Here is a 15,027-nt window from a genome sequence, read left to right on the forward strand (position 1 = left end):
GTTTTGGAAAAGTTTTTTAGCAAACAGTTGCCTATTTACACAGCTTTAGGCTAATGTTTCTCTGACACATAGAGCAGCATTATCCTTCATTTTAAGTTGTGACTCTGGCCACCTGAACACATTTAAGTCCAATATTCACCCTCTTTTAACTCCGGTCACTATTCCAAACTCCTGAGGGAACTATGTGGTTCATTAGCTGCTAAACGCTCCACTAAGTTCTCCATCTAGTGGATAACGTAGGAGGTAGCATGAAGTTGGTTGAACAGAGCTTTTTTTGTTGAAAACAACTGTGTCTGGAAATAACGCCGCTGTGTGTGGCTCCCTCAACTCATTTAGTTTGAATGCCCATCCTCACTTATGACGGTACCTCACCACTGAGTAACTGAGGGCATACTGTACATGTATCTTCCTTGAACCAAGCTGATGTGATGTTTTTTTTTTTTTTACAATTTCCCTTCTTTTTTCAGGTTGTGGAAAGACATACACTATGTTGGGAACAGACAAGGAGCCAGGCATCTACGTTCGAACGTTAAACGACCTGTTCCGTGCCATTGAGGAGACCAGTGACGACATGTTGTACAGCGTCTCCATGTCCTATCTGGAGGTCAGAACTTCATTTTCCAACAACTCGTCTCCAGACATGTATTTTCATCACAAACAGAGAATCATCTAGTTAATGGAACAGTGATGAAACATCTTGCAATTGGCCTGCAGTGGGGCTTGAAATGTTATAGTCATTAGCTCGATTGCTCACTCAGAGTTTCGAGATTTCTTCTGATTTCTTCACATTTGAACTGCAGACATCTATCTCTGTTTCTGTCAGCGTCACATTTAGAACTTCTTCTTCCGCCGTCATCTGTTCACACAGATATCATCTGCGATGGTTAGCTAATGCCAATTGCAGGCAGATACTGCAAGTGTCACTTTACTTTTCCCTGGCAATTCATATCACACCTGAAATGAGCTGAGTTGAAATCCTTATCCACAGTCCTGTAGAGAAGTCCAAGCATAACTGAACAGACTTTGGAAAATACTTTAATTGCAAACTGTTAAATGTGTGTTTTTACTGGCCTTGTATTTCTTTTATATCTTGTCTTGATGCCGTTTTTACATCTCATGTAAAGCACTTTGAATTTCCTTTTGAATCGTTGTTGAAAGGTGCTGCACAAATACACCTGCCTTGCCTCCCCTTCCTTATTGAAACTTTAAAGGCTTACTGCCGCTACCTCAGGCAGGGAGTTTCCATCTTTCAAAACAAAAACCTTTTCATAACACAAGTGAAATAAAAAGTGCTAGTTATCCACAGTGCAACACTGGACCAATGTTGAACGTCTATGACTGGCCATCCCCTGTAGTTTTTGCGACTAGTCTATACCTGACCCTTATCCATTTAGCAGCTTTTGGCATGTTAGTATTGTTAGTGGTGACAATTACTAACAGTGGTGTCTGAAAGGTTGTACATTAGTTGAATCAGCAATATCTCTCATTTGTCTCTATCTTTATTCTTCCACATAGCATAGCAAAGCCAAACTGCCAATTGAAGGTTTTTTATTGGAAATCCTCTTCCAGGACGATATAATAGCAGCCTGTTGTGTTTTCTTCGTCTCTCCATTACTTTCTTTGGAGTAAAAACACAAACTACTTAATAATTGTTTTCTCTCCTGCAGACACAGAATGTATGTGGATGTCGTTGACCCACTGGCTATCAGCTGTAGTGTTTACACTGTGTTTTAAGTGCAACTTTTAACAGCAAATATGAGGCAAAGTAAGGTGAGCTGAGTTTTATCTCTCCGCCTTTGTCAGAGGATGATGAATCACAGATAATAAAGCTGGCTTATAATGGTCAGCCTGCTAGCTGTGGTTCCACACCTCATTATTGAGAAGCAGGTAAAGCTCAGACTGTGTGTTTAAAGACAAAGCCATTTATAGCAGTGGTTACAAGGGAGCTGGTTCCTTTGACTCCAATAGCAGTAACTAAGCCTCACTTGTGTGACTTTAGTATTGTCATGTAATAAGGTCATTTCTGTCTTTTCTTGACTGAAACTAAAATTGAAATTAGTATAGTGGTGCAATGAGCTCAGACTGTGTATGGTTTTCATTGTTCTACATAAAATTGTGTTTTCAAAAGCCTATTATCTTTGCACATTTCACCTTGTATGTAGCAGCTACTTGTTTTTTTAAAACACAGGAAACCCTGTATCACATGAACCTTGGAAATTAACTGTCTCATTCAGGATCTTTTTTGATTTAAAGTGAACAATTTGTCCCTCATAGTTTTGCTTCCAAGTCTTTTTGGAAAAGATGACAGCATGAGTATAAAAATGAATGAGTCATATTTATTCAGAATATGTTGAGGCTGTCAGGAAAGGAAATGAGAGTGAGAGAGAAAAAGAGAAAGACAGAGAAAAGGGCTGGAGAGAAAGAAAAAGGAAAAAGACAGAAATAACAAGACAGACATGATTACAACTTTGTATAAAAAGTACAAATATGAAAAGCCTTCAACAGAAGATGAAAAAGGCACAATAAAAGCACTTGTTGGGTACAAATTTTGTCTGTTGGGAAGAGGGTTTGCATCAGACATCAAAATTACATTTTGTGTGTATAGTGATTGACTATGGTATTGAAGCTTAGGTCTTTAGTAGCACTCTGGGTGGGTAGAAGTGAAAATGTTCCTACTAAAATGCCACTCATGGAGTATGGATGTTCTCTGACCTGTATTGAACTCTTCAGGATGAATCCTGACACGAGGCTGTGTGTGACGCGTTTGTTTGCTGTTTCCACGGAGCAATCTGTTGCCACTGTCACCACAAAGAGGTCAAACACCATTTTACAGCCTGGCTGAGCGATGTGCACACAACTACTCCTTTCTCTTGTTCAATCCACGTTCTCTTTCACACGTGCAATCTCTAAAGCACATGCACAGACACACATACAGGGAATGCAAATCAATGTACACTTTACAGATTAAAAAAAAACACCTTGAGTTATTCTTAACCACCTTCTATATTTATTCTAGTCTTTTTTCCTATTCTTCTCACATTTAGGAACCTTAATTGAAGTAGAAACGGGGCAACCCTCTAAGGATGGCAAACTCAGTCTGTCGGTCAGTCAGTCCACCACTGTGGTCCAGGCTGAAATATTCAACAAATATTGGGCAGATTGGCATCAATCTGGATGAATCTTACTGACATTGGTGATCCTCTGACTTTTACTCTAGCACTACCAGGAGGTTCACATTTGTGGCTTTGAGTGAAATGTCTTGACAAGTGTTGGATGGATTGCCATAAAACTTTATACAGACGTTAATGTTTCTTTTAGGATAAACTGTAATAACGTTGGTGATCCCCTGACTTTTAATCTAGCACAGAAATCAAATTTTTATTTTGTTTAGTAACCAAATGGTTTTGGTTTCATAACTAAATATCTGCAAGGCTTACTGTAAGTTCAGCCTCACAGAGTGACTAGCATGGCTGTAGACCTTTAGTCTTGTTAAAACTTCACCAGCAATGAAAGAGTGTAGATGGAAAAAAATAAGGGAAGAATTACCCAACTGTCAGTAAAAGCGTCCCCTTTTCAGAGTCTGTGGCTGGGGTCTGCTTGACAAATAAAAACTGCCCAGCAGTTTGTCATCCGGTGGTCACTCTCCAGGATGTCACTTCCTACGCTGGGCTTTTATGTGGATTGAGGGCCTTTCACTGCACCTTCAATAACAGCGTGAGAGAAAAGCGCTGACACTGGCCTGATGACAGCCTGCCACCCAACAAGCTGCCGAAAATATAGTACTTAATGTTTTTGTACCTGGTTTGGGTGTGTGTAGGAAGCCTGAAAGCCTGAATGGAGCCTTTTCTACAGACAGAAATATCTTCCAGTTGATTCATGTCTGTAACTTAAGGAACATAACTTAAGGATGTCAAGCAAATACACCAACCTTTGCATTTTTTCTGATCTTTATTGGAGATGCAGTCAGCTGACGATTTTATATTTTCTATGTGTCTTTTTAGATCTACAATGAGATGATCCGGGACCTGCTGAACCCATCCTCAGGCTTCTTGGACCTGAGAGAAGACTCTAAGGGAGTTATTCAGGTTGCCGGCATCACGGAGGTGTCTACCATCAATGCCCAAGAGGTGAGACAAGCTACAAAACCCTGCACTATATGATGCATGTACTTTTATCAAAACATTTGGATTTAAGCACACACCACAAAGAACTCTGCCTGTGTCTTGTCAGATCATGGAATTGCTGATGAAGGGGAACAAACAACGCACCCAGGAGCCCACAGCCGCCAATCAGACGTCATCTCGCTCTCACGCTGTGCTGCAGGTGGCTGTCAAGCAGCAGAGCCGCTGTCGGGACGTCCTGCAGGAGGTCCGCTTTGCGCGCCTCTTTATGATCGACCTCGCCGGCTCTGAACGAGCAGCACAGGTGTGTGTGTTTATATATACTCAGTCAGGTGGCGTTTAAAATAGCTGAAATTGTGTTTAATTCGGAGTTGCACAGGTAGAGTGTTATTTGGTGTGTGTGTGAGTACTTGTCTGGGTGCATTTGCTTTTGTCAATGACATTTCTGCCAAATTCAAGTTCAAGTTCAAAGACTTATGTGTCCATTACTAACACTGCTCCTTCTAAGCCTGTACGGATACATTACAGATGTATAGCCTCAAAACTAGAAGGGCCTGCTTTGTGATTGTGTCTGCACTCATGTAGCGTCTTAACCGTACTCTGCTCACGGGGGACGCTTGGAAGCGAGTCTTTACAAGAGTCAGAGGATTAAGGTTCCCATAAGCCTCAGGAGACTATAATAAAAGCCTCTTTATATCTGCCGTTATGGTCCAGTGTGCTGTTTATTAAAGTAATACACTAACCTTTTGGTAAATGGGATCACGTTATAGTGCAGCATGACGTTTTGAGTATTTCCTTTCATACCACTTTACCTTTATTCAACTACATGTATTTGACAGCTATAGTTACTGGTCACTTTACAAATAAAGATTTTAACATGTAAAGTATGATGCATTGTTATAGATATACAGTAAGTACTGAACACCTCTGCTTTTGATACTTAAGTAAATTGTGCTGATTACACTTGCATACTTTTACTTAAATAACATTTTCAGTGCAGGTAAAGGATGTGAATACTTCTTCCACCACTGCCGATTGGTCTTCTTGTCACGTGACAAGGCATCGACGAGTCTATTGATTAAAACAATAATGCCCGCACACTGATTCAAAACACAAGTTTTATTTAAAATACAATGTTCTGATCCCAGGTGGATCTTCCCCCTTCCAAAAAGCTTATTTACCCAAAATGTTCATATATTCCTTGAACCAAGGCAATTGTGATCATAATGTTTTCACTTTCCCCCTTTCTCTCTCTGTTTAATCATTTGAAGGAAGATTCTGTCCCAAAACACGGTCATATATGGAATAATTTAATTACTGCAATCAATATTTTGTTGATATTACCTTTTACAAGAAACAGGCAAACCAAAGGAAAAATAATAAAAAATAAAAAAAATAAATAAACATATGCAGGGTAAAATAATAAATCATAACTTTACAAAAAAAGTAGTAAAAAAAAATTGAATTTTGAAGATGATGAGTAGTTTCATGATCGCCAAGTAAATAATTTTACAGCACAGCCACTCACATGCTGTTTAGCTGCTCTGTTTAGAATATTGTCTCTGGTGTCACTTGTGAGAAGAGCAGGGCTGTATTATCAGACAGAAAGAGAAGACTATCTCTGAGCTGATTCATGATCTGGGTTTTATTATTGCTTTGACCTCTTTTTAAGTAGTCGGGTGAGTATGCTGAAAAGTATTGGTTCGGTTTTTTATTAGCAGTCTTTCAAGTTGAGTCCGCTTTTGTCGGTCAGGTGAATAGCTTGTCACTGTCGCCCACTGCCGCGACTTTGCACAGTCAGCGAGTGAGGGCACTTATTTACCATGGAGACTATTGATGAATAGCACATGTAGCCCCAATTAAGAATTGAGCAGAACAGAGAATGTTTGGCATGGCAAACATTTTCCCTGCTTCGACAGAAGAGGAGCTCATGCAATTAGTAAAAGGTGAAGTTGATTTAGTTCAGCCAAGTATTGATGGACAAAAGGTAGGAGGTAATGCCATCTCCTGGGCAAGAGTGGAAACATCACAACTACTCCGAAAGAAGCTGCAAAGAGCCTTCATGTTCAGAAGTTTGGGTGCCTTGGTGGCCAAGGCGTTTTAAGCCCCTGAAAACTTGGTTTCAGTTTTTAAGTATTTCTCTGTAACATTAAATATTCATGGCTAAATAAGGAGCAATCCAAGTCTTAATAACATCCTTAGGTATTATTTATTAAGAGGTTTAAACTCAAAAAGTGAAAAAGTTGATTGAGATAATACATTTTTAGGGTGTTTTAGGTGCTGAGCGTGTAATCACAATGTCCCTGGTTGTAACTTGGGGTGTTTGTGGCATCGCTCACTCGTGTTATTTCCTGTCAGCTCTTGACTGCCTACTCTGGAAAAAAGGCATAAAATGTCCAAAAAAATACTTTAAAAAGTTAAATTTTTCTCACTCACGTCTCTGTCTGTTTATGTATCAGACTCAGAACAGGGGTCAGCGGTTGAAAGAAGGGGCCCACATCAACCGCTCCCTCCTGGCTTTGGGCAACTGCATCAATGCCCTGAGTGACAAAAATGGACACAAGTATGTCAACTACCGAGACAGCAAGTTGACTCGCCTACTCAAGGTATGACAATTTAAGAATTTATAAGGGACCAACTCCAGACTATCATACCTGTGTTTTACAATTCAGGTTTCCTTTTTTTTAATCTCCTGTATTCATTTTTTTTTTTTTTTCAATCTTCGATTGACAGGACTCGTTGGGCGGGAACAGCCGAACTGTCATGATAGCCCATATTAGCCCCGCCTCCGTGGCTTTTGAGGAGTCTCGTAACACGCTGACGTATGCTGACCGTGCCAAAAGTATTCGAACACGGGTGAGCTCAGAACACACGTTTTAATGTTTTAGCTTCTCATCTGCTCTCACTGATTTAGTAGAGATCAATTCGCTTAATAATACAATGAATTATGTCATTATATTTCTTGAAAATATGCTTCACCTTAGAATATGTGCACGAGGCATATATAGCTTTATAAGGAGTTAAGAGCAGATTTTATAGCTTATTACTACTCATTGTAAGACATTTACTGCCAATAAAGCAGATCCGGGTACAGTAGTAGTATTTCAAAAGTCAAAGTTAGTTTAGCTAACTTTTTAGAAAATCCAATTTTCAGTGTGAAATTTGGGACCAATGTAAATATTTAGCTATTCTTTTCTTTGTCTTTCTTATCACTGTTTGCTTCAGGTAAAGAAGAACCTGATAAATGTGTCATACCACATTGCTCAATACACAAACATCATCTCAGACCTGCGCTGCGAGATCCAGCGGCTAAAGAAGAAGATTGCAGATCAGGCGAGCCGTCAGGTCAACTCAGACCGGGCTGACATCCGCCATGTCCAGGGTAAAGTCTTGGCAACTCAGCCTCCTCCGGGACATGAAGAATATCTGCCAAATTAAGCTGTTTTTCTAATATTTGTATGCTACAGTGTCTGTGTATGACTGTTTCCCTTTTATCCCATTCTGCCCTCCTCTCCTCTCACCATCTTTCGCCACATAGCTGAAGTCCAGGCCCACTCAAGCCATCAGAGTCGGGCGGAGATGGACCTGTTGAGGGAGCAGCTCCTGGATGCCTTCCGCCAACAGATGGAGATCAGGAAGAGCCTGATGGATCTGGAAAACAGCAACATGGAGATCCAGATCGACACCTCTAAGCACCTGCTAACCATTGCAGAGTCAGTGTTTAGCACTTATGTCATACCTCTCCCATCTGATAGTACATAGCATCCAGTTAGTTGACAGAAAGGTTGAAACCTTGCTTACAGTACAGTATTTGCAACTCATCCCCAAAGTTCCTCTGAGAGTATTAATGCTCTGACCTTTTATGAGTCTTTCTTCCAGCTCTGGTCAACAGTGATCAAATCTAAATTAGTGTGAAAGGTGTGTTGAACACCAGGTAACCATAGCAACCATAGTTCTCCGTCCCGTTGCAGTCAGTGAACTCGAGAACCCGTTGCGATGAAACAGACCTAACCATAGGTTTGACTGACTACACATAATCTTGAGACACAGATGATGACTGGGTCAGCGTTCATTCAATTCTGACTGCAGAAAAGTGATCGTTATGGCCTAGCTGTAAATTATAAACCAGATGACTAATAATTTTTGCTTAGCAGTTAAAATTTAGATTTTTTTCCCCTAGCTGGGAGCAAGAGCGGGGCAGGCGCAGGAGGAAGTGGCGCGCAGAAAGGAGAAAGGAACGTGTCAATAAGGATGAAAGCGAGAAAGACTCTGACTCCCCAGAGTCTCCCCCTGACAGCAGTGAGACCCAGGAGGTGGCAATTGCCCGAGAAAATCTGGTCACACTCATGGCTGAACAGAAAGGGAATCAGAAACAGAAGGTAGAATTTTTGGTCTTCTTCTTGAAAAATAAGGAAAAACCATAGTGTTATATAAAATCTTTAACCATATGAGACAAAAATCCCAATACAGAAATCTGATTAGCTCCTGTTGTTTGTCCCCTGAGGCGTTGCTCGAGCGAAGGTTTCTGGAGCTTCGAGATCGCGCCCGTCGCTTGGAAGAGCTGCTGCCTCGGCGGGTGAGCTCGGAGGAGCAGCGCGAGGTCCTGGGCCTCCTCTGCAAGGTCCACGAGCTGGAGATCGAGAATGCGGAGATGCAGTCCCACGCGCTGCTCAAGGACAACGTCATCCGGCAGAAAAACTTTGTGGTGCAGCGCTTTGAGCAGCACAGACACCTGTGTGACGAGATAATTCAGCAGCAGAGACAGTTCATTGATGGTGAGTCTATCAGTGTTTACTCAGAAACTTGTTGGAAAGCCTCCTAAATATCTGTTGTTTGGTTAATTGCTTTGTAGTTCCTTTCCAGGGGTCTGGTTTAGAGCTGCACCAATTTGAAAATTAATCTGCCACTGTTTTGATAACCGGTTAAAGTCATTTTCAAATTACTTGCAAAATGACATACAGTTGATGGTTCCAATTTTTCAAACGGGAGGATTTTCTGCATTTTTTGGTCTTACATTATAGTAAATTGAATTGTTTGGGGTTTTGAACTGTTGGTCAGAGAAAACAAGACATTTGATGACATCACTATAGACCGAAGTATTAACCAATTAATCGATAAAATAATCTGCAGATTAATCAATACTGAAAATAATCGTTAGTTTCCGGCATAGTTTAGTTTTTGTTTTAGGTATAGTGAATTTCTGGTTTACTGAATTATACATGCACCTGCGTGTTCCAGACCACAGTCTGCTAGTGCCCCCCCACCTCCAGGAGCTGTATGATATTTACATGAGGGAACTGGATGAGAGGAAGCTGGACAGAGCCATGGCCCTGGATAAGGTGACCACCAGACGCACCATCAAGGTAACCCCAGTATAACAAATCCAATTAAAAAACGTAATAATAGTGCAACGTTAATAGGTTGGCATTGATATAAGTAATTCCTATTAAAGGCTCTGCTGTCATTTCCAGGAGGGCTCTCTACCCAAAATCGCCCTGCCCAATCAGTGTCGCGACAACATGCAGGACATGGACTCAGACCAGGAGAGTGTACGCAACATGTGCCCTGATCCCAGACGAGGCCAAGCCAAAATTCGTAGACACACCTTGCCACCCATTCTGCCTGAGCCTGAGCTGTAAGAGGGCATCTTGTTCATATGTATCCCATTGAGAATCTAAAAAAAAAAAAGGAAAAGCCATTTACAGTAATATTAAAGCAAGCATTGCCACACCTACGTATTCCAATGAACAAGTTCATTTGAGGTTCTCAGTTGTGTTCTCTTTTTCCCCTTTGCCAGGGACAATAACAGAGTGTTTAAGAGCAGCCCTCATGCCAGGCAGATGAAGAACTCAGCTGTAATGACACCGCCTCCCATCCACATCAACGGGAAGGGCAACAGAGAGGTGAGGACAGTTCGAATAGGCAGTATTTGTCTTTACTCATTCCAGATCAACAATTATGCCTGACAGATGTTTCATGCTGTGAATTCATACAGTCTAGTCAGGTGGTGCTTTTCACTTCAAGCTATATTGGTTCCTGTTTTTAATTCAAGTCACAGAGATATTTCAATATAATCTGACGTTTTGCACTAAGCGTTTTTGCTGATCTCCCCATGTTGAAATTTCCAAACCAGCAGAATTACATCTTTCTTCCAGGCTTGACATAATATTACCGCCATCTAAGTTTCTCTCTATGCAAATGTTTCAGGACTGTGACTCATAGACTAGATGGAGTAAGAGAGAGATGAGAGCTAGAATCCAAATGCCCTATTCAAAGTAAAAATTCCATTTTGGAGAGACACAGCCTTGATTAAGATGGCACTCAACCTGATCTCGACCGAAAGCGAAGGACCCCAGTGAATGCCTGATCATAATGTGGCACTCTGCATCTCACGCCTGCAGCTGCAGCCGCTGGCTCCTGAGAGCTCTCTGAGCTACAGCCATCTCAGCCACAGCGTCAGCAGCCACCTGGACTCATCGCCCGAGAGCAGCGAGGCCGGGGCTGATATCCCCCTTTCACGAAATGGTAAGATGGACAAACCAGTGTTAACGTGAGTGGAGGGACATTTGAAGAAGACCATTAAACAGTCGTTGTTTTTAACAACTTTTCTGAAAGGTTTCAGCATATGGAAAGTACACCCTTAGTCACAGTTCACATGCTGCATCTGGACATGTTTTTAATGCACCTTTTCATTCACTTTTTTTGGGCAGATATTTTATTTGGAACATTTTATTTGCAGGTTTTTTGTGGTACTTATTTGTTTGTTAATGTCACGTCAGTTTTCTGAGCACCATCGTCCCAGGAGACACACATTTTTGGCTATGTTTATGTTATGTATGTGGCTAGAATGACAGACAAATATAAATCTGTATTAGCATTTGTACATTAATGAAAGGGCTGCATCTAGTGATTGTTTTCCATATCAATGAATCAGATTTTTTTTCAGTTGTCTGGTCCTTTTTTTTTTTTTTTTTAAATACACATTGCAAATTCCTGTAGCACAGGATGATGTTTTCAAAATTGCCTGTTTTTGTCCAAAATCCAAACAATTTAACAAGGGTATAAAACAGAAAAAACCAACAAATTTTAGAGGCTGTGACCAGCAAATATTTGGTATTTTTCCTCATTAATGACTAAAATGATCGAACTAATAATAATTTCAGCGCTAATTAATTGTTAGCTTTGCCCAAAAATAATGGCAAGTGATTCACTTTCTTTCTCAAGTTGCACTCTGATGGACTGTAAAGCTGCATTCCAAACTCTCTACCCAGACCCACCTCCTTCACTGAGTAGGTAGAAATAAGAAAAGGTGGTAAATTAAATAAAACAACAAACCTCTCCTCGTGTCCCCACAGAGCGGCAGCAGATCCTAAAGGGGGTCAAGAACATTGTAGTAAAAGCAGCCCGTCGACGCTCCAAAGCCCTAGAGGTGGATGCCTTGCGGTTACCCCCTCCCCCCTCTCCCCTGGACCCCAAGAAGGAGAAAAGTAGCCTTTCTTTGAGCGAGGCGCTGCCTAGAGGTTTGCCGATGCGGCGCGGCAGGCAGCCAAGCCCCGAGCTCAGACACGCCACCTCGGACGATAACCTGTCCAGCAGCACCGGGGAGGGACCCGGCCTGCAGGTGACCTGGACGCGCCCACGTAACCGCCAGGTCGCCACCAAGAACCAAACGCCCAGAGAAGTGGACTTTGAGGCTCGCCGCAAGAAGAGGCGCTCACGCTCTTTCGAGGTCACTGGTCAAGCAGTGAGTATATTCTATTTGCTGTATGTACAGTATTAGTATTAACATTTTAGAGTACCTCTTCAGTAGATGCTGATGTATTTGTGTAAGCTGCATTCATATTAGACAGGTAAGACTATAAGATAAATGGCAACCAGCCTTTAATATACTGTACAAGTTTTTGGGTTTTTTTGTTGTTTTTTTGGTCTTTTTATTATTATTATGGATGTAAAGTATCATACAATATACAGAACAATTACATGCCCATACCCCACTTGTCATTAAATCAGATTTTATTTTGAATCACGTGTCAGTACTTTGAGCCATCTCAAAAAAAGAGCACACATAAACATTAACCGCAATGAACAGTGTCTGATACCAGAACCCATAGATTAACAAACAGAGACAGCACTCTGAACACAGATACGCAGAACAGACCAAAACCAAAAGAAATCTATAGGGTCTGTATATTCAGCTTCAGACGCTTTTGTCAGATTGGAGAAATGGAAAAGCCATATTTGATACTGCGTTGCGCCTTGTCAAATGGCTCTACCCACCACTTCCAGCAACATTTATGCAAATTATTGCCAATCTACACATCTAGCAGAAACAGGCAACACTGGCGTGCCCTTGCCCTGCAGTCCTGGTTTGCCTTAGTATTACAGATGTCACATAATGTCTGTGCGTTTTATCAGTAGCTCAATGTAGCAAGAGGGAAAAAGCAGCAGCTTGAAAAAAATAAAAAAAATGTGATTGGTTTTGGGTGTTAAAAGAGTATGAGTATTTTTCTTTGTTGACTTAATGTTTTTGCAGTTTAAACCAACATCAGTTTCCTTTATTGAAATTGTATACTTATATAAGCACTGTAGGTTGTTGCTGTGTGTTATTAGGTACTGTTTATTGTTTTATTGTTTTTCCGTCTGCCTGTGTGACATGACACTGTACATTCTGTCACTGGTATCGAATGTTTGCCATGTGCGTTCAATGTGGTCGTCGGTCAGTCAACGATTTTGTTTTTCCTCTCACTTGCAGCTCCCTCAAACCAAGACAACCACAGCTCAGAGGTTCCGCCCTCTGGACAGCACATCAGACCCCCATCTCCACATTAACGGTCCGCCCCAGGCCCCCATGCTGCGTCACCAGTACAGGGGGGTCCCTCCTCTCGCCAAAGTCAGGGCGCCCCACAACAGCCAGCAAACAGGTAGACCGCCGCCACTGTCAGTGGAGAGACATTGACGTTCCTCTTTAACGATCCTTTTATTGAGCTTGGTGTGTGTTGTTTCCTGTCTCTCCACAGGCTCAAATGCAGAGTCCTCCGCAGCCCACATGAATAACCCGAAGCGAGGGCCCCAGCTGCGGCAGCCCCAGCCCCTCCTCTACATAACCACCGCAGGCACCGGGGGCCAGCGCACACGCAGACACTGAGCCATCAACCGCATTCACCATCAACACCAGCAGTAACAGCCAAACCAGCTGAGCCTGGAGGAGAACCCTCTAATAACTCTAGAGCACCCACACGCGCCCCCAGCCCGATTAAAATGGACCTTTAACCCCTCAGTGACTGACATAAGGCGAGACTGTGAGGACGTATGATGGAGAATATCCATTCAACAGCTGGATACGTCCACACAGATCTCCTGTGGGCTTTATTGTGGACATTGAGCGATGGCGCTAGACGTACAGTGTGTGTTCTTTTCTTTCAAGCGTTTCCACTTTAGCTTGCTGTCGTGCTGAATTACTTGTGCTATCGTCAAGTCAGGATGGCGTCAGGCTCATTATGAACGCAACACCGTACTAATGTTTGCACACTGTGGGTATATACACTTTGGTAATGTTCTGTGCTTGTTATGAAGACCAGGAACAGACACATCAAGCTAATGAGGGATCTTTATGGGGCTGAACCTCACAGTAATGATGTAAATGAGTACTGAGGGAAAACACTGGCATTATTTGAAAAAGGATAAAAAAAAAGTTGAGAGGATATTACACTAATGGCAATGTAAAAATTGTATTATGTGCAAAGGCCTACTGTCAAAATGTTTCAGTATCAATGTTTCTTGTAGTGAGGTCGTTTCATTTTAATGACAAAATACTTGATCATCTTGATTGTTGTGCACTTGTGGATTTAAACTCAACCTTGAATTCTCACACACCCCAGGTCTATGCCTTTTCTTACCCAAACTTGACTGTTAAATGTCAGGATTGTTGGTGTAGATAAACGTTATAGTACCACGAGATGCTTTTTCAGATTAATTGGCCGTATTTTTAATGAATTATTTAACTGTTGCCTTTTCTTTTATGTTGTTTTCATTGACGTTGTTTTCATATTTACTACTTTCTATGCTTTATTTTGTACTTTTTTTTTTTTTTATTTGTACCCAAATAAATTCAAATGAAATATGTTAAATGTTGCTTATTTTCCAATCCATGTAAATTGTGTGTTTTTAGGCTCGGGGGGAAAAGAAAATGTCGGATAAGGTCAGTTCACATGGTCATTTTTTTTAATCATCTTAGACGAGGTCACAACTTTGCAGAGTGTGGCTACTGTGCTAATAATGTGGACGACACGGCCATAGCCTGCAGAAATGTATTGATTAGAATAAATATGAAGGACAAACAATTGGAGCAGAGCAGGGTTCACAAATCAACCAATGAGGGAGTGCATCAAATACTAACTCTGACATTGTTTTTAGAACAGTTTTGGACCCAGGCTTTAGACTAGACTATTCTATAATGCAATGGGAATGTGAATAGTAGTAGTGAAAGGGCCACGCAAGACTCGGCGCTGGTCTGATGTGTAGTGTTCCCAAATGTCCACTAGATGTTGCACAGTGGCCACAGTTGGGCCGGAGAGTATCGAGCAGCCCAGCCTCCGGGCCACAGATCGCCATCTGATGGACCCTCTCCACCCACAGCACAAGTTCCTCCGAGACTTGTGGTCAACTTTGCTGGGTTTAGCATTTACAGTTCACTTTTGTGATCTTACTCATTTTGCAAAGACTTCTATGGATGGAATCTTAGGTTGCGTTTATTAATTTTACAAATTAAATTATAAGCAGCAGTTTTTTTTTTCCAGTGGTATTTTATTTCCTATAATCTGGCTATGGGTGATGCATAGTTGGAGAGGGATTATTAGTGAGTCCGTCTCCTGAGTCTGGGTCCATGTGCTGTCCACAGTCTATACAG

The 15,027-nt window shown here is 41.6% G+C and overlaps 1 protein-coding gene across 1 annotated transcript in view; it reads left to right on the forward strand.

The window, feature by feature from the left end:
• The window catches only part of kif19 (kinesin family member 19), a 34,561-nt gene extending 20,385 nt beyond the window's left edge, over positions 1–14,176 (forward strand). The window contains exons 5-20 of the mRNA XM_040135397.1: positions 468–604; positions 4,002–4,127; positions 4,231–4,425; positions 6,581–6,727; positions 6,855–6,977; positions 7,347–7,503; positions 7,660–7,834; positions 8,302–8,500; positions 8,626–8,896; positions 9,360–9,484; positions 9,593–9,756; positions 9,919–10,024; positions 10,523–10,646; positions 11,477–11,865; positions 12,874–13,042; positions 13,139–14,176. Coding sequence (XP_039991331.1) covers positions 468–604; positions 4,002–4,127; positions 4,231–4,425; positions 6,581–6,727; positions 6,855–6,977; positions 7,347–7,503; positions 7,660–7,834; positions 8,302–8,500; positions 8,626–8,896; positions 9,360–9,484; positions 9,593–9,756; positions 9,919–10,024; positions 10,523–10,646; positions 11,477–11,865; positions 12,874–13,042; positions 13,139–13,266 — 2,735 coding nt within the window. The 3' untranslated portion in view covers positions 13,267–14,176. The remainder of the gene's footprint in view (positions 1–467; positions 605–4,001; positions 4,128–4,230; positions 4,426–6,580; positions 6,728–6,854; positions 6,978–7,346; positions 7,504–7,659; positions 7,835–8,301; positions 8,501–8,625; positions 8,897–9,359; positions 9,485–9,592; positions 9,757–9,918; positions 10,025–10,522; positions 10,647–11,476; positions 11,866–12,873; positions 13,043–13,138) is intronic.
• The last annotated feature ends 851 nt before the right edge of the window (positions 14,177–15,027 follow it).

The sequence above is a fragment of the Xiphias gladius genome, chromosome 9 (assembly GCF_016859285.1).
Source record: "Xiphias gladius isolate SHS-SW01 ecotype Sanya breed wild chromosome 9, ASM1685928v1, whole genome shotgun sequence".
In the NCBI taxonomy this organism is placed as follows: domain Eukaryota; kingdom Metazoa; phylum Chordata; class Actinopteri; order Istiophoriformes; family Xiphiidae; genus Xiphias; species Xiphias gladius.